Raw genomic sequence first — 18,474 nt, forward strand, 5'->3', positions numbered from 1 at the left:
CTCTCTCTCCCTATCTATCTATCTCTATCTTTCTATCTATCTATTCATCTATCTATGGTAAAAGTACACAAACACATCTCTCTCTCTCTCTCTCTCTCTCTCTCTCTCTCTCTCTCTCTCTCTCTCTCTCCCTATCTATCTATCTCTATCTTTCTATCTATCTATTCATCTATCTCTGGTAAAAGTACACAAACACATCTATTCGTTCACTACAGCTGCCACATACATCAAACTTTAACGCGAGGGGAGGGGAATGGACGCACCTTTTCGAAATCTTACCATAGCATTCGACAAAGTGAACTACATAGTACTACAAAAATAAAAGTGGCGGTAGAGAAAACAACAAAGGAAAACAGGGACAGTGGATAAGAGTGAGAGAGAGTTTGAAATCAACGGAGGATTGTGTGAAGACGTGGTGTGTGGCGTACCACAAGGGGCGGTACTTGGTGCAATATTATTCGTTATCATAACTACAGGTAGACTTAAGACATGGGTGTGTGTGTGTGTGTGTGTGTGTGTGTGTAAGGATAGAGTATGGGCAGGTGTCCTGCACACGAGGAGGGACTTGAGAGAGAGAGAGAGAGAGAGAGAGAGAGAGAGAGAGAGAGAGAGAGAGAGAGAGAGAGAGAGAGAGAGAGAGAGAGAACGTAGGAAGACATACAAAACAAAACAGAGGAGAGCAGGACTAAAGTAATGGAGACCAGAAACCGTAAAAAAAAAAAAAAAAAAGGAGAGGGAAAGACAACACAGGAGAGTTGGTCACAGACACACACACACAGAGCCACAGACAGACAGACAGACAGAGTGACACGAACTGTCAACAAAGACTGGGGGTGACCACTAGGGTTCGAGAGTGGATACATCTCAATGACTTCTGCTGTGTCGCGTGTCTCGGCCACCTGCATACCTGAATTTCCAATGACCAGTCGTCCGCTAATCACCTTCTCCCTCCCCATAACTACTTGTACGTAGCCTGGACTCCCCTCTGGGGGGGGGGGGTTAGTAGTAGTAGTAGTAGTAGTAGTAGTAGTAGTAGTAGTAGTAGTAGTAATAGTAGTAGTAGTAGTAGTAGTATAAAACAAAATCACATACACCGAGTGGCTGTGTGGAGACAGATGTCTGTGCGAGGCTTTCTCCGCACCATTACCATCATCATGTGGTTCAAACATACATCTGGTACGTACATTCTGTATCATCAAGAGATATACACAGGTTTACAATATGTAACTACCTCTGATGGTCTTATGTAGGAGTAGTTAGAGTCTATGTATACTCTCTCTCTCTCTCTCTCTCTCTCTCTCTCTCTCTCTCTCTCTCTCTCTCTCTCTCTCTCTCTCTCTCTCTCTCCCCAAACAAAGCATCGGGGCGCCCCGGGTCTTAAGTTCCTACTAATCTCCAACTGGTCGACAAAGACTGGAAATCTGACTTCGTCGCCACACTACTGCATCAGGGTGGCAGCGAAGTCAAGTCCTAACCTCGGTCGGCCAGTTATAGATGATTAGAAACTTCAGGCCTTGGGGGAAGTCTTTTTTGGGAGACTGTACATATCGGTGGATCTTAATCCCATCTGGAGCAGGACTGTAGGATCCAAGAGCGCGAAGATACGATCAATGAACACGACGGTGCGATTCTCGAGCATTGCAGGTACAGTGTTTCTGCACGATTGTAAGATCCTCTGGTGTGATGAAGGCTTAGCGGCCCTTTCACCCGGCCCTCAAAAGTAAGGTCAACAGCTGGCTCACGTCCTCAAATCACCCTAAATGGACATGCACTTCCAGTGGGCAAAATGCCAACCATTCTATATTTCACATTAAATGCACACATGAGTTTTCTTCCCCACACCTAAAACATCAACTTGAAAGCGATGCACAAAGTAAACACCCCCAAAAAATAACATCCCATTTGAGCAAGATCAAGAATCTCTCAACGTGCTACACTAACAATTCATCCGCTCCACTCTAAACTACGCCTCACCTGCCTGGTCTTCCACCTTCTCAAATGTCACAAAACTGCAACCCACACAAGACAGAGTACCCAGAACAACCAATGGATGTTTTTATCAACCACAAATACACATCATGCCCATCGAAACAAAGATCCTCCCAATACAACCCCACCTCAACATACTCGGCAAGAGCACTAGACTCCTCCATCCCAGACGAACCCATAACTCAACCAAATAAAAGCCTGCCCCCCTCCCTCCCTCACACTTCAGCAAATTCTACTCACAGATTCCCTCACTACCCGAAAACGTAACGCCTATACAACACACATACACACTAAAATGAGCCGACAAGCACTAAACAACCGCTCTCCAAATTCAGTCTTCAACACAACTCCACTAAAGACGCACCCATCTGAAACCACACTCCCCAGGCAAACACGAGTTACACTTTCCCATTTTCAATGTGGATATTATCCACTCCTACACACACACACACACACACACACACACACACACATTCAGCCCATCCTACGATCCTTCGGCCAATGATGCAACAACCACAACAAAGACACTGAACACTTACTTCTCAGTTGTCCCGGAATCTCCCCCACACAAGAGAGACACGCTGTATCACCACACTTTATGACCTATGGTCTCGCCCTGCGCATGCGAGTGGGTTCCTTGGAGCTGCGCTAATTTCCAATATATATATATATATATATATATATATATATATATATATATATATATATATATATATATATAAGAGTAAGAGAGAGAGAGAGAGAGAGAGAGAGAGACTACTTTCACGAGATTCTTGGGCATGCGTAAGGTGGAAGGAGGGCAAGTGAGATATGGCAGTGACTGGCGGAATGACGGAGTGAAGTTACCATTGACAAGAGAAAAGAGAGGTATATGAGGGCAAATGATTGGGAGAGATGGAAGAGACAGCGGAATGAGGTCAAGAGGAGGGTGCAGGGGTTGAAAAAGAGGGCAACTAAGAGGTGTGTTGAGCGAGTATCAGTAGACTTTACGGAGTATAATACGTGTTCGAAGGAGGCTAACAGTGTGCGAAGAACAAGAGAATAAATGGGGACATCGGTGATGGGGGCAAATGGAGAAGTAGTAACAGGTAGTGATAAAGTTAGAAGATGAAGTGTCCTTTTTTCTTTAAGGACTGTTGAATGCGTTTGATGATAGGGTGGTGGATGTAGGGGGTTTGGATCGGGGTGGTATGCGAAGTGTGAGTCATGGAGAGTGGTTTGGTGAAGATAGACGAGGTGGTGAAGATAGGCGAGGTGGTGAAAGCCATACGTAAATGAAATGTGGCAAGTCGACGTAAGTGGATGGTATCTCAGGTGAATTTTTTAAGGAAGTGGGTGACTGCGTGTTGATTGGCTGGTAAGGATGTTCAGTGTATGTACGGATCATAGTGAGTTGCCTGAGGATTGGCGGAATGTGTGTGTAGTGCCACTGCATAAATGTCGGGGGGGGGGGGGTGTAAAGGTGAGTGTTCAAACAACAGAGGTATAAATTTGGTGAGTTGTATGGAAGGGTATTGATTACGAGGGGGAAGGCATGTGCGGATCATCAGATTGGGGAGGAACAGTGTAGTTTAAGAAGTAGTAAAGGATGTGTGGATAAGGTGTGTGTGCTTTAAAGAATGTGTCTAAGAAAGACTTTGAGAAACGGAAGGATTTGTATGTGGCACTGACGGATCTGGATATAGCATATGGTACGTTTGATAGAGATGCCTTGCGAAAGGTCTTGAGGCTATATGGTGTGGCAGGAGAGCTTTCAGAAGCAGTGAGAAGTTTTTGTTAAGGGTGTCAGGCTCGTGTACGAGTTGGACATGAGGAGAGCGAGTTGTTCCGAGTGAAAGTTGATCTGCGGCATGGGGGAGTTTGATGTCACCTTGGGTGTTAAGTTTGTTTATGGATGGGGTGGTGAGGGAGGAAAATACAAGAGACTTGGAGAGAGGGACGAGTATGCAGTTTGTAGAGGATGAGAGGGTCTGGAAAGAGTAAGTTGTTGTAAGCTGATGATACAGCACTGGTGGCAGTTTCGAGTAAGAAACTGCAGAAGTTAGTTACTAGAGTTTGGAAGAGTGCGTGAAAGGCGGACGTTGAGAATAAATGTGAATAAAAACAAGGTCATTAGGTTTGTCAGGGTAGAAAAACATACTAGTTGGGGTGTGAGTTTGAATGGAGAAAAATCAGAGGAAGTGGTTTTAGATAACTATGAATGGACATGATGAAGAATGGAACCATGGAAGCGATAGTGTCATAGGATGGGCGAGGGAGTGGAGGTTCTGGAAGCACTGAAGAATGTGTGGAAAGGCAGGTCGTTGCCTGGGAAGATATAAATAGGTATGACTGAAGGTATAATAGTCCAAACAATGATATTTAAATGCGAGGCATGAGATATTCAAGGTTGTGCAGACGAGGGTGAATGTGTTGGAAACGAGATGTTTGAGGACAATATGTGGTGTGAGGTGGTTTGATCGAGTATGTATGAAAGGGTAAGATAGATGTGTGGAAACAAATAGAACGTGGATGAGAAATCTGAAGAGAACGTGTTGAAATGGTCTGGACATATGGAGAGAATGAGTGAGGAAAAGTTGACAAAGAGGATATATGTGCCAGAAGTGGAGGGAACAAGAAGAAGCGGAAGATCAAATTGGAGATGAAATGATGGAATGAAAAGGATTTTGCATGAACGGGGCCTGAACATGGAGAAGGGTGAGAGGCGTGCACGGGATAGGGCGAATTGGAACGATGTGGTATACAGGTGTGGTAGCACAGCCTGGGGTAAGAGCCTTCAGAAAGAGGTCCAATGGAAGTCATAGTATATATATATATATATATATATATATATATATATATATATATATATATATATATATATATAGATAGATAGATAGATAGATAGATAGATGGATAGATAAATAAACAGACAAATAGATAGATAGATAGACAGAGATAGATGGATAGATAGACAGACGGATAGATAAATAGATGATAGATAGACAGATAGCTAAATAATCCTCAGCTTATGCCAGGTATTCATGATGGCAAACCTAACCACTGTACCACATGTAAGTAATCATCTACCATTAACTACAATTACGTAATTATCTAAGTAATTACCATCATGCCCGTGGCTGGTAACGTGTTTCCTCACACCTTCCCCGACGGCTCTGACATCTCTCATCTCCACTTCCCCGCCACTTGTTGGTGAAGAGGACGTGTGTGTAGGGGGACGTGTTTTGACGGGATACAGATGCGGTCTACAGCTATCCACTCATGCAATGATCACATGGACCTTGTGATACACCCACACCTCTCCCTGCTGTAAGTTGAACAGCTGCAGCACGCGTGGAATCCACCTACTTGTGCTGTACTGTACGGGGAGGAAGTTCTACCCTCTCTGGGTCCCCAGCCTCCTAAACATTCTCCACCGTCAGACAATGTAATTCTTCACGTCTGCTTTTAACAAGTTTTCTGCTCAACATTATGTTCGGTTCTCTGACCGTACCATCCCTTCGTCTCTCGAAAAGAACGCTTCAATGTATATATGTATGTATTTACGTACGTATGTATGTAGTATGTGATCAACATGTGTGTGATTTCTATTTGTGTGTTACGGTGGGAGAGGGTTTTACACTCGTGCTGCCCCAGTCTCTTAACTTTGTATATATCTGTCATTTCTATATTCTTTTGTAAGCACACACACACACACACACACACACACACACACACACACACACACACACACACACCAGCCTAAACCATCGTACCCAATTATCGACCAACCTGGAGGGCAGGATGAACACGTAGGTAGGGTGTGGGCTGACTGTGAGGCCCAGGATTCGAACTCATGGGGGTCCGACCCAGGGCTGACCCGTGCTGGCTCATGGTCGGTAAAGTTTACCACTATGTATGTATGTATATATGTATGTATGTATGTATGTATGAATGTATGTATGTATCTGGAAAGCGGCAACATACTATCCCACTTTTTACTGAAATAAACAAAACCAAGATAACCCAACATGGTTACTGAAGAGGAGGCAGTGCCCTACCAAATGGCGTCCTAGCAAGCGTTGCGTCCTAGCAAGGGAGGAGTGTCCTAGCTGGGGATAAGTGTCCGAGCCAGTGAGGTGCGTCCTAACAAGGTCAAAAGTCCTAGAAAGGGAGGAAAGTCCTAGCATAGGGAAAATATCCTAGGAAGGGAGGAGTGTCCTAGCAAGGGGAAAATGTCCTAGGAAGGGAGAAGCGTCCTAGGAGGTGAGAAGCGTGATAAGTGAGAACTACCACAAAAAGCAGTAAGTGTCCCGGGAAACGAGGAGCGTCCTGGGAAGGAGGAGGAGGAGGAGGGGAGGAAAAGGAGGAGGAGAGCGGGAGGAGAAGGTGTCCCACGAGGGCAGGGGTATCCTAACACAAGGGTGAAGCATTTTGGACATGAGGGCAGTGACGGAATTAGCAACAGTGATAATGTCGTCTTTGATGATTGTCTGTGGCTGGCAATGCGTGTCCCAGGACGGAGGGAACGCGTCCGAACTAGGGAGGAGTGTTCTTACAGGGGCACAGTGTCCCAGGTGAGGTGAGTGGCCCATCCTCGGGCAGCGTCCCCTACAGGAGGACGTGCCGGAGGTGGTGGTATGTCTTGGTGGGAGTGTGCGGGGGCCGGAAGGAGGTGTATGGAAGTGTCCTACAGTCAGAGGAAATGCTCCAGTAGAGAGGGAGGGGAGCGAGGGGGATGTTCTGGCATAGGAGGCGGGTCTTGGGAAGGGGTACAGTGTGTCCCAGGGGAATGGGTAAGGAATCAGTGTGAGGGGGATGGGAGTCCTAGCAAGAGAAGGGAGTTCCAGCCAAGAACAGATTTCCTAGTTGAGGGAAGGAGTGTCCCGGGTAGCTGAGGACTGACTCTCCTTCTGGAGGAAGGTCTTGCTAGCGGTGCCAGCTGAGCAGGGCAGGGACACAGCGGGGCCATGGTCGCTGGTGAGGACCCAATGGCCTTCCACTGACCACCACCCTCTCGACGTATCCTCCCAAACTCATGTGTTATGTTCCACTGACTCTCTCCATCTCCCTCTCTCTCTCTCCCTCTCTCCCTCTCCCTCTCTCTCTCTCTCTCTCTCTCTCTCATGCCGCGGGGACCTCATGAAGGCCAAACTCTGCGACACTGGCGCTCAAAAGAATAACGTCCAGTGGAGAAGAATACAAGGCCACAGCGACCTCTAAATCCGCATGGAGGTGGCCAGACGACCCAGCGGGAACACAGCGAGATAACAAGGGCGGGGGTGGGACTTACCTTGTAAATCGAGGGGCGCTTGTGGAGAGATGTGGCCCCCATGGGTATGGATGGGGGCCAGGCGGGGGAAGCTCTGGACTCCAGGCTGCGTCATGGCGCAAGTTAAAGGTCACACCTTCCTCGACTGACCTTCAGCAAACGACCAGAAACAACAATGAACTTTCCTCGTTACTGTTCAGCGGTTGCGCAGTCATGGTGGGGCACGCCGCCGCGCGTCGGCCACGCTTGTTTACTGGCCGCGACGTGTGGGCGTGGGCACGGGCGTGTGGGGGCGGTGGGGTCGCCTATAGCATGGCGACCAGCTGGACGATAGTCGCGCCCACCCGCCCCGGAGGGCCTCCCAGCGGGGCCGCTCTTGGTCCTCCTAAGCTCTCCAGTGATCTCCCCAGTTCCTCTGTGGCTCCTTCCCTCACTCTTTCCCTGAGTCTTTGTCTTTCTCCTGGATTCTATGGCACGTTCCTCCGGCACCTTCCGAAATGTCCAGGTTTTCTGTCGTCGGCCAAGAATCTATAATATGTCTTCCGTCTCTCCCAGGGGTCGCGTGGCCCGCCACGCTCACAGAACTGTCCCACGTGTGGCAGAGCCAGCCGCGCTGCACCTGTGGCACTGGGCTTCCTGTGGCCTAGTTCACAGCAACAGACGCAGACACAACCATTACTGAAAACAAGTGCCACTCCGCCTGCGCCTCTGTCGACAGCTGCTGCGAGGCTGGGGGCGATGGGGACAGTGGGTTAACTGGTGGGTTGGTGCATCGAGTTTTAGGCTCAGTATATCACGTAAACAAGGAAACTACTCGCAATTAAGCGGAAATCCTCAGATTATCCACATGAAACAACGACGTAATGCTAAGCCCCTGAACACCATGGGTAGACCTACGAACACAACGATTCATGAACATGAGGGCGTGACCTTTGACCTGACCGCCAAGGAATTCGCCTACGTACCGGAAGGTCGATACACGTCTTGCTTAAGCGATGAATTCTCGTATGTAGTGTTGTTAACATCAAACAATAACACCTAAATCAGCAACAGAAAGCTAAAACACTTTTATGTAAACAAGTCCCAGAAATTACCAGTCCACACTCAGTCTTCAGAATAGTTTCTGTCACCGCAACTCATAGTAAACATAACAATACACTAGTAAAAGCAGGCCAGTTCCCTGGAAGATGTGGGTAAGACATTACAGGAGTGAGAGTAAGTGGGATCATCTTGTTTCATATATTGAGAACAAGTGTTAGTAAACCATTCACCCCTTGAGCACGATGGTACGACCCTTGAACACGATGGTACGACCCTTGAGCACGATGGTACGAGCCTTGAACACGATGGTACGACCCTTGAGCACGATGGTACGAGCCTTGAACACGATGGTACGACCTTTGAGCACGATGGCACGACCCTTAAGCACGATGGCACGACCCTTGAGCACGCCGGTGCGACCCCTGAGCACGCCGATACGACCCTTGAACACGATGGTACGACCCTTGAGCACGATGGTACGACCCTTGAACACGATGGCACGAGCCTTGAACACGATGGCACGACCTTGAGCACGATGGCACGACCCTTGAGCACGATGGTACGACCTTGAGCACGATGGCATGACCCTTGAACACGATGGCACGACCCTTGAGCACGCCGGTGCGACCCCTGAGCACGCCGATACGACCCTTGAACACGATGGTACGACCCTTGAGCACGATGGTACGACCCTTGAACACGATGGCACGAGCCTTTAACACGATGGCACGACCTTGAGCACGATGGCACGACCCTTGAGCACGATGGCACGACCCTTGAGCACGATGGTACGACCCTTGAGCACGCCGGTGCGACCCCTGAGCACGCCGATACGACCTTTGAGCACGATGGTACGACCCTTGAGCACGATGGTACGACCTTGAGCACGATGGCACGACCCTTGAGCACGATGGCACGACCCTTGAGCACGATGGCACGACCCTTGAGCACGATGGTACGACCCTTGAGCACGATGGCACGACCCTTGAGCACGATGGCACGACCCTTGAGCACGATGGTACGACCCTTCAGCACGATGGCACGACCCTTCAGCACGATGGTACGACCTTTGAGCACGCCGGTGCGACCCCTGAGCACGCCGATACGACCCTTGAGCACGCCGGTACGACCCCTGAGCACGCCGGTACGACCCATGAACACGCCGGTGCGACCCCTGAGAACGCCGGTACGACCCTTCAGCACGATGGTACGACCCTTCAGCACGATGGTACGACCCTTCAGCACGATGGCACGACCCTTGAGCACGCCGGTACGACCCCTGAGCACGCCGATACGACCCACTGAGCACGCCGGTACGACCCACTGAGCACGCCGGTACGACCCCCTGAGCACGACGGTACGACCCCTAAGTACGATGGCCTCTCCTTTCGGGTCAAGTCAAAGCCCAGGCATCATACTCGGAAGGTTGAACCGCTGTGCTTCAACACTGTACCGTCGACCTTTTGTATACGGGCGAAGCGAGCGGAAATTTGACAGGCGAAGCCTCCTCATTAACCCTTGCCATCAGCTTCCACGACTGGTAACCATGACTCCGGGTCATGGGTGGGCGGTGACCTCCCTTGGCAAGGTCAGGGTCATGGCGTAACAGTCCCCTAAGGACGGCCGCCTCCATGCGTCGCGTACTTCGTACAAAACACTCTTACAAAACACATAACATTACCAAGTTGTCACCTGTATTGTATGTCCTTATCTTGTAATGGGATGGATGCGATACGGAAGGACTTTCTGATATGGGTGGTTACGTTATCCTTGGTACGGTTAGGTTAGGTTAGGTTAGGTTAGGTTAGGTTACGCACAGTTAAGAGTAACTAAGGTTAGGTTAGGTTAGGTTGGGTTAGGTTAGGTTACGCACAGTTAAGAGTAACTAAGGTTAGGTTAGGTTAGGTTAGGTTAGGTTAGGTTAGGTTACGCACAGTTAAGAGTAACTAAGGTTAGGTTAGGTTAGGTTAGGTTAGGTTAGGTTAGGTTACGCACAGTTAAGAGTAACTAAGGTTAGGTTAGGTTAGGTTAGGTTAGGTTAGGTTAGGTTAGGTTAGGTTAGGTTAGGTTACGCACAGTTAAGAGTAACTAAGGTTAGGTTAGGTTAGGTTAGGTTAGGTTAGGTTAGGTTAGGTTAGGTTAGGTTACGCACAGTTAAGAGTAACTAAGGTTAGGTTAGGTTAGGTTAGGTTAGGTTAGGTTAGGTTAGGTTAGGTTAGGTTACGCACAGTTAAGAGTAACTAAGGTTAGGTTAGGTTACGCACAGTTAGAGTAACTTAGGTTAGGTTAGGCTAGGTTAGGTTAGGTTAGGTTAGGTTAGGTTACGCACAGTTAGAGTAACTTAGGTTAGGTTAGGCTAGGTTAGGTTACGCACATTTAGAGTAACTAAGGTTAGGTTAGGTTAGCTTAGGTTAGGTTAGGCACAGTTAGAGTAACTTAGGTTAGGTTAGGTTAGGTTACGCACATCTAGAGTAACTAAGGTTAGATTCCGTTCATAGATCGCTTTTGAGGAAGACTTGTTTACTGGTTTATAGATCGCTTCCGAGCCAGACTTGTTTACTGATAAGATACCACTGAAGTGTTTGTTTAGCCTGAGTCTGAAGGCAGTGATAGTCGTTGCACCTGGGAAATCTAGTGACAATTCATTCTAACATTCTACCACACAACAGTTGAAGACGTTTGCTCACGTGGCAAAATCACATCTCCTTTCATTCTTCACACCGTCACTACGGAATGGTGTCTGAAGAAACTTGAGCATGTGACACTGTTTTTGTGAGGTCTCTCCAGAGTGTGCGTGTGTTTCGGCTGGATGTGTTTCACGGGTTCAGGAGGTTGGCTGTAAGGTGGACAGATCCAGGCAGGACCTGCCTAACATGGACTAACACGCCTCTTGCAGTCTCCTCATTCCATATGTCTTCGAGTCTCTCCTGAAAGTGCACATTTCCGAATGACGGTTCTCGTTTGGTTGTTTTTCTCCGCATTCATTCTTATCATCAATCACCGCTGATCACGTTGGAAGACTAGGATATATATCAACATATTCCAAGTGAGGTCTGGCCAGGGCGTACTAAAGCGTAGGTATACTTTCTTTTATAGTTCATGTGAAAGCGACCTTCCATGTCGGCTTTTGCATGCAGCTAGACACTGTTCTCAGAATCTTATGTCATCACTCCAACTATTCTTCTTTCGTTTCTACCACCCGTTTACTGAGTATTTTGTATCTGTGATTCATATCCTCAGGGCCAAAGACGTATTACTTTGCATCACTGTTGAAAACCCCTTTGGTATGGGTCTGACTATATCATCAATTCATCTAAATCCATTTGTATCTTCGGACGGTCAGCCTTAGCTAGGCTATATACATTTGTCAATACTGTTAAAGACCGTAACTCCTAATTCAACGCAATCAATTCTGAAATTCCGCAGGCGACTCCTGTCTCTTAAGTCGCTGATTACAGTGATGAACAGTATAGGTCCCAGGAATGAACCTTGTGGCACCCCCACTCGTTGTATGATGCCAACTGGATGGTTGTCTGTCGTTTCCTATTTGAAAGACAGTCCAGTATCTACAGCCAGTCCACCATGTAAAAGACAGTCCGCTATGTAAAAGACAGTCCGCTATGTAAAAGACAGTCCGCTATGTAAAAGGCAGTCCGCTATGTAAAAGGCAGCCCGCTATGTAGAGGCAGCCCGCTGTGCCCACTACCCACGCACATATTCTATTTCCTATGTCGCGAACTTTCCTGTCACTTGGCAGTGTTTTTAAGTGGTGCTTTGTCCAGGACTTTCCTAAAATCTAAGTATATAACATCATTACCATGTATCCTGGAGACCCAGTTCTCATATGTCACTAAATAATTCGATTATACTTCGCTGTACATAGTCGTTTACCGCGAAATACCATGGTGGTGGTAGCTTATCATTAATCCATTATTTCCCAATATGTCAAAATGTTTCTTTAATTGCTGTTACTAAGACACATCTTGGAACCGAGGTACGCTTCGATGGAACCACAGTTCAAAGTGCATTTCCTATGTACTTCTTTCGATAAAGTAGAGAGTCACATTTGCATGTATCCAGCTGTGTGATAACCTTTCCTTTCAGCCAGCGACTGGTTGACTAGTTGGTAATCGGATAACGTATCTGCCGGATAACTTATTTCCATGCTGAGGGATGGTCTGGACCAACTGCCTTATCCGGATTGGGCGTGAGTGTACATAAAAGTGCATCATGTCACTCACTGTGTCTTGTGTCCAAATATTTGACCCTCGATGTCCAGAAATGGACGAATTTTCGACAGCAAACATTGATACAAAGTATTTCTTTCGAAGGGAAGCGAATTTCTTTAATGGCGTTCGTCAAAGCGCCCATCTTTATACATCAAAGGAACATTAGCATCCTTTTCATTCTTTTACTGTATTCAAAGAGTTCTTTTAGGGTTTTTCTTCACGTGCAAATTTCATTCATCAACGCACTTTTTCAGCAGGTCTTATTTCCTTCCTACAAAACTCCGTAATCCGATGTACGTCATCATGATCCATCCTGGTTGCTGCCAATAGACTTCACTACCTTGTCACCTTTTCCTTTATGTCTGACCACAGACTAATTCCTCTGAGCCATCTAACGCGCCTCCTCCCTCACACAACCCATTCCGCCTCTCTATGGATGGAGACTCTCAAAGAAGAGGAGGTGGTGTCACATCCCTGGTCCAGCTATCGTCAACAACATCGCAGCGCAAATCTAGCCAAGTCTGCTCATCTCAAACTGTACACCATGTTGTCATCTCTGACATGGAAGCAGCGGGTTAACAACGAAGTGGATTACATCATGGTCGCTGTCTCCTGCCGTCTTGCCAACCACTCCCAGTGCTCACCAGGTCTCCCGTTTGTGGCCATCATCAACTGAATGACACACGGCTGCCTCCTCTATATAGTCTCGGGTCCTCTGGTATATAAAAAGTCTTCAGCATAATCAGTTAGCTTGTTACCCCCTCGCTGTTACCCCATGCGTCACGAGGTCCCAGTTTATAACTGGGTTGTTAAGATCTCCTACAGTGATTGCATCCTTGTCAGTAAGCATAAAATGGCCTCCTATAAGGTACATTATCATTATGAACGTCTTATTCATTAATTCAGTTTACAGCGAATCGTATGGATCGAGACACGTCATTTCCTAACCGTGTTTTACCTGTTTGTAAACCATGACAGGTATATATATATATATATATATATATATATATATATATATATATATATATATATATATATATATATATATATATGTATATATATATATATATATATATATATATATATATATATATATATATATATATATATATATATATTCTTTTTTCTTTCAAACTATTCGCCATTTCCCGTGTTAGCGAGGTAGCATTAAGAACAGAGGACTGGGCCTTTGAGGGAATATCCTCACCTGGCCCCCTTCTCTGTTCCTTCTTTTGGAAGGTTAAAAAAAAACGAGAGGGGAGGATTTCCAGCCCCCCGCTCCCTCCCCTCTTAGTCGCCTTCTACGACACGCAGGGAATACGTGGGAAGTATTCTTTCTCCCCTATCCCCAGGGATAATATATATATATATATATATATATATATATATATATATATATATATATATATATATATATATATATATAAACGCTGCTACCAGATTTGTCAAATCTACCTTTACAGAAAAACGTCATTTCGTGGGGATAACAAACGCTGTTCTCTCTCTCTCTCTCTCTCTCTCTCTCTCTCTCTCTCTCTCTCTCTCTCTCTCTCTCTCTCTCTCTCCCTCCCACTGTAACTGTCCCATAGGTCTGTGCCACAGCAAAAGGACTCGAACCCCCGAGTGGAAAGGTGCACACACACACACACACACACACATATCACACTATCTGGTAATACTAAAGGTTTGCACTCAGCAATACCCACCCACCCTTCCTTCCTTCCTCACAGTGTTTACCCTCTGTTTACCCTCTACTCTCAGAATCTGCCACGTGAACCAGGGTCACATCTGAACGCAAGACAACATTTAAAAAAACAAAAAACGTTGGCATGAAGTGTGGAGCCCTTGGGCGTTTGCTGTATGTACCAAGAGGACGAACTAGGTGGACCCTACGTTAGGGTCAGTTTGGACGGCAAGTCTAACAGAAAAAAAAGGACCTCTGACAAGAGCCCACACCAGCCACCCGAGGCATGGCTTACGAAATGAGCTATACCCCAGTCCATGGTCTAGATTCCATAGCTATACACGCAGGTAACTACTAGATTACCTCCTCCCTGGGCAGAGCAATACGGTCGTCAGACATGACTCACGAACACTGTCTGAGAGTCGGAGTTCCAGGTGGCTCAACCCAGACACCACTGGTCCTTAAGCCTGGCCAACAAGCCATGGTTATCACCAGCATAACTCAGGCGAGAGGCACACAAGAGGCTTGCACACACGCACACACACACGGCTCATAAGTGGCCTGCACACACACACACACACACACACACACACACACACACACACACACACGGCTCACAAGTGGCCTGCACACACACACACACACACACACACACACACACACACACATATGAACTGAGCCACTGCTGGTACACAAGTGTTCACACACTTTCACTGTTGGCCGTGAGGACCGGCCGCCCAGGAGGAAGCCGACACCCGCCTCCCGTTCACTGAACGGCCGGCAACCTGACACTGTCACACGTGACACGTCCTACACTGCATGATGCATAACACGTCCTACACTGCATGATGTATGACACGTCCCACACTGCATGATGCATGACACATGGAGAGCAACGTCTTACACTGCATGATACATGGTGGGCCACGTCCCAAACTGCATGATACATGATGGGCCACGTCCCAAACTGCATGATACATGGTGGGTCACGTCCCACACTGCATGATACATGGTGGGCCACGTCCCAAACTGCATGATACATGATGGGCCACGTCCCAAACTGCATGATACATGGTGGGCCACGTCCCAAACTGCATGATACATGGGGGGCCACGTCCCAAACTGCATGATACATGGTGGGTCACGTCCCACACTGCATGATACATGGTGGTCCACGTCCCTCACTGCATGATACATGGTGGGCCACGTCCCTCACTGCATGATACATGGTGGGCCAAGTCCCAAACTGCATGATACATGGTGGGCCACGTCCCAAACTGCATGATACATGGTGGGCCACGTCCCAAACTGCATGATACATGGTGGGCCACGTCACAAACTGCATGATACATGGTGGGCCACGTCCCTCACTGCATGATACATGGTGGTCCACGTCCCTCACTGCATGATACATGGTGGGCCACGTCCCTCTGCATGATACATGGTGGTCCACGTCCCTCACTGCATGATACATGGTGGGCCACGTCCCACACTGCATGATACATAGTGGGCCATGTCCCACACTGCATGATATATGGTGGACCACGTCCCTCACTGCACGATACATGGTGGGCCATGTCCTACACTGCATGATACATAGTGGGCCACGTCCCACACTGCACGATACATGGTGGGTCACGTCCCTCCGCATGATACATGGTGGACCACGTCCCTCACTGCATGATACATGGTGGGCCATGTCCCTCACTGCATGATACATAGTGGGCCATGTCCCTCTGCATGATACATGGTGGGCCACGTCCCTCTGCATGATACATGGTGGTCCACGTCCCTCACTGCATGATACACGGTGGGCCACGTCCCAAACTGCATGATACATGGTGGGCTACGTCACAAACTGCATGATACATGGTGGGCCACGTCCCAAACTGCATGATACATGGTGGGCCACGTCACAAACTGCATGATACATGGTGGGCCACGTCACAAACTGCATGATACATGGTGGGCCACGTCACAAACTGCATGATACGTGGTGGGCCACGTCCCTCACTGCATGATACATGGTGGGCCACGTCCCTCACTGCATGATACACGGTGGGCCACGTCCCAAAGTGCATGATACATGGTGGGCCACGTCACAAACTGCATGATACATGGTGGGCCACGCCCCACACTGCATGATACACGGTGGGCCACGGAATCGAGGCACTGTATGGGGAGTCGTGCAAGTTCTAGAGTAAGCCAACCGCACCACACAGTGATCATGGATGTGGCGAGGATATGGCTGGCTGCTGGTGTGTCCCGCGGCATGCTGACATATTGTTACCTCCGACATGTTGCATGAGACATATTATTACCTCCTACATGTTGCATGAGACATATTATTACCTCCGTCATGTTGTCTGAGACATATTATTACCTCTAACATGCAGTCTGAGACATATCATTACCTTTGACATGTTGCATGAGACATATTATTACCTCCGACATGTTGCCTGAGACATATCACTTCCATTTTCCTTTTTTTTTCGTGCCGAAGGCTACGATCGCGGAATAAAGGCGTAACCCGAGGCCAGGCCTTAGATATAAAGAAGGCTATCGTGGTACAAATACGAGGGGGGGAAAAAAAGGAAAAAAAAAATACGATAAGAATTAAGTAGTGACAAGGAAAAGCTGCCCTTGAAAATACATTCCAGTGGTGAGGTTTAGGAGAGATGTGAGAAGGTGTACGTCCAGTTCTATATAACCTTAAGGTGGCCGAGGGTCAGGTGAGACACGAGACGTTAAACAGTTCCATCCATTATGGGTACAGAGGAAGAGGCATGGCACCACACTCGCCTACCACAACACACGAGTTATGCAACACAGTGTTGTCCAGTACTGTGTGGATGCTAATGGAGTGGAGGGGGTGGGGGCGGGCAAGCGAAAGGCCAATCCTCAGAAACAGAAACCAAAGTAACATCTATAAAAGAGGGCGAGGGAAAAAATAAAGAAATAAAATCGCTCATAAAGTGGAGAAGAAAAACAAAAAACAAAAGTAGGAGGCGGTACAGAACACTGATAGACCAACCTAGCTAGCATGGAAAAAAATGGAGAGGCTTATCAATTAATAATTACGACAACAGACGGACTAGAGAGAGAGAGAGAGAGAGAGAGAGAGAGAGAGAGAGAGAGAGAGAGAGAGAGAGAGAGAGAGAGAGAGAGAGAGAGAGAGGTGTATTACCGAACAGGCAACAGAGTGAGGGACGAAGGCAGAGAGAGAGAGAGAGAGAGAGGACTCAAGACGCAGATCCCAGAGCCACACCCACTGGAAAGCTCTTGATACATCAAAGGCTACAACATAGGACTCCATTGGGGGAACCTCAGAGAGAATGACCAGACGTGAGTAAGGTCAAAGCTCTCACCAGGTGGATCTCACACTACGGAAGCCACCACTGATAGCGGAAAGAAGACAGATTACATTTCCCATACAGGTATCCTGAGTCATCAAAAGCTTCCATGATGATAATCTCTATCTAACCAGCCACTCAAGGATACAGTCATACGATTCCACTCTTAGCTACGGGGCAAACGCTTTATCTCGAATTGAGGTGCAATGCTTCTTCTTCAACAGGATTGTTAACGTATGGAGTGATTTACCCGTTGAAAGCAGCATAATAACAAGTACGTTTAAACACAGACCTGGCAAACACACACTTCAATGAAAATCTACAGCTGACATTACATGCGCCTCCACAGCCATTTGAAATGACTATACAAGTCTTCCACTTTGAAGTATGTGTGTGTGTGTGTGTGTGTGTGTGTGTGTGTGTGTGTGTGTGTGTCTTTCTAACCCTACCACATCAGCTAACGAGTCTCAGATCTCTTCCACTATCACAAAACACCTTCGTGAGGACCCAGAGATCTGTCGCTCTTTGAATGCATTGGTATTTAACAGTTATCTGCGTCCTGGTCGCTACCATCGGGGGCTGGTGAGGACACGGCCGGCCAGGGTGAACATGTGTTGGTTGGGGTCTGGTGATTATGGCACGGGCTAGCCTAGCGCACCTGTGTCGGGGGCTGGTAAGGAGGACATAGGAAGCAGCAGTTAGGGTCTGGAACCTTGGCGAATCAACACTGTAGACCATGAACGCTAACCAGGGCACAGTGAGGGAGAAATCCTCGTTGTACTATTAAAGTTAATCTGGTCTTTTCCTTGTAACGACAAGGACAGATAAGATGGCTTACACGGACGGCTGAGGTAGCTGCAGGAGCTGCTAAAGTAGTAGCTTACATGGACAGCTACAGGGGCAGCTAAGGTAGCTTACATGGACAGC

At 47.6% G+C, this 18,474-nt stretch overlaps 1 protein-coding gene across 9 annotated transcripts in view; it reads right to left on the minus strand.

Annotated features, from left to right (window-relative positions):
• LOC139749220 (uncharacterized) overlaps nucleotides 1–18,474 on the minus strand; it is a 489,778-nt gene that overhangs the window by 188,393 nt on the left and 282,911 nt on the right. The window contains exon 2 of one of the 9 annotated variants that reach the window (XM_071662993.1): nucleotides 7,262–7,969. The exons of the other annotated variants lie outside the window; for them this stretch is intronic. Coding sequence (XP_071519094.1) covers nucleotides 7,262–7,355 — 94 coding nt within the window. The 5' untranslated portion in view covers nucleotides 7,356–7,969. The remainder of the gene's footprint in view (nucleotides 1–7,261; nucleotides 7,970–18,474) is intronic. 9 annotated transcript variants of the gene reach the window in all.

The sequence above is a fragment of the Panulirus ornatus genome, chromosome 1 (genome assembly GCF_036320965.1).
Source record: "Panulirus ornatus isolate Po-2019 chromosome 1, ASM3632096v1, whole genome shotgun sequence".
Taxonomy (NCBI): Eukaryota; Metazoa; Arthropoda; class Malacostraca; order Decapoda; family Palinuridae; genus Panulirus; species Panulirus ornatus.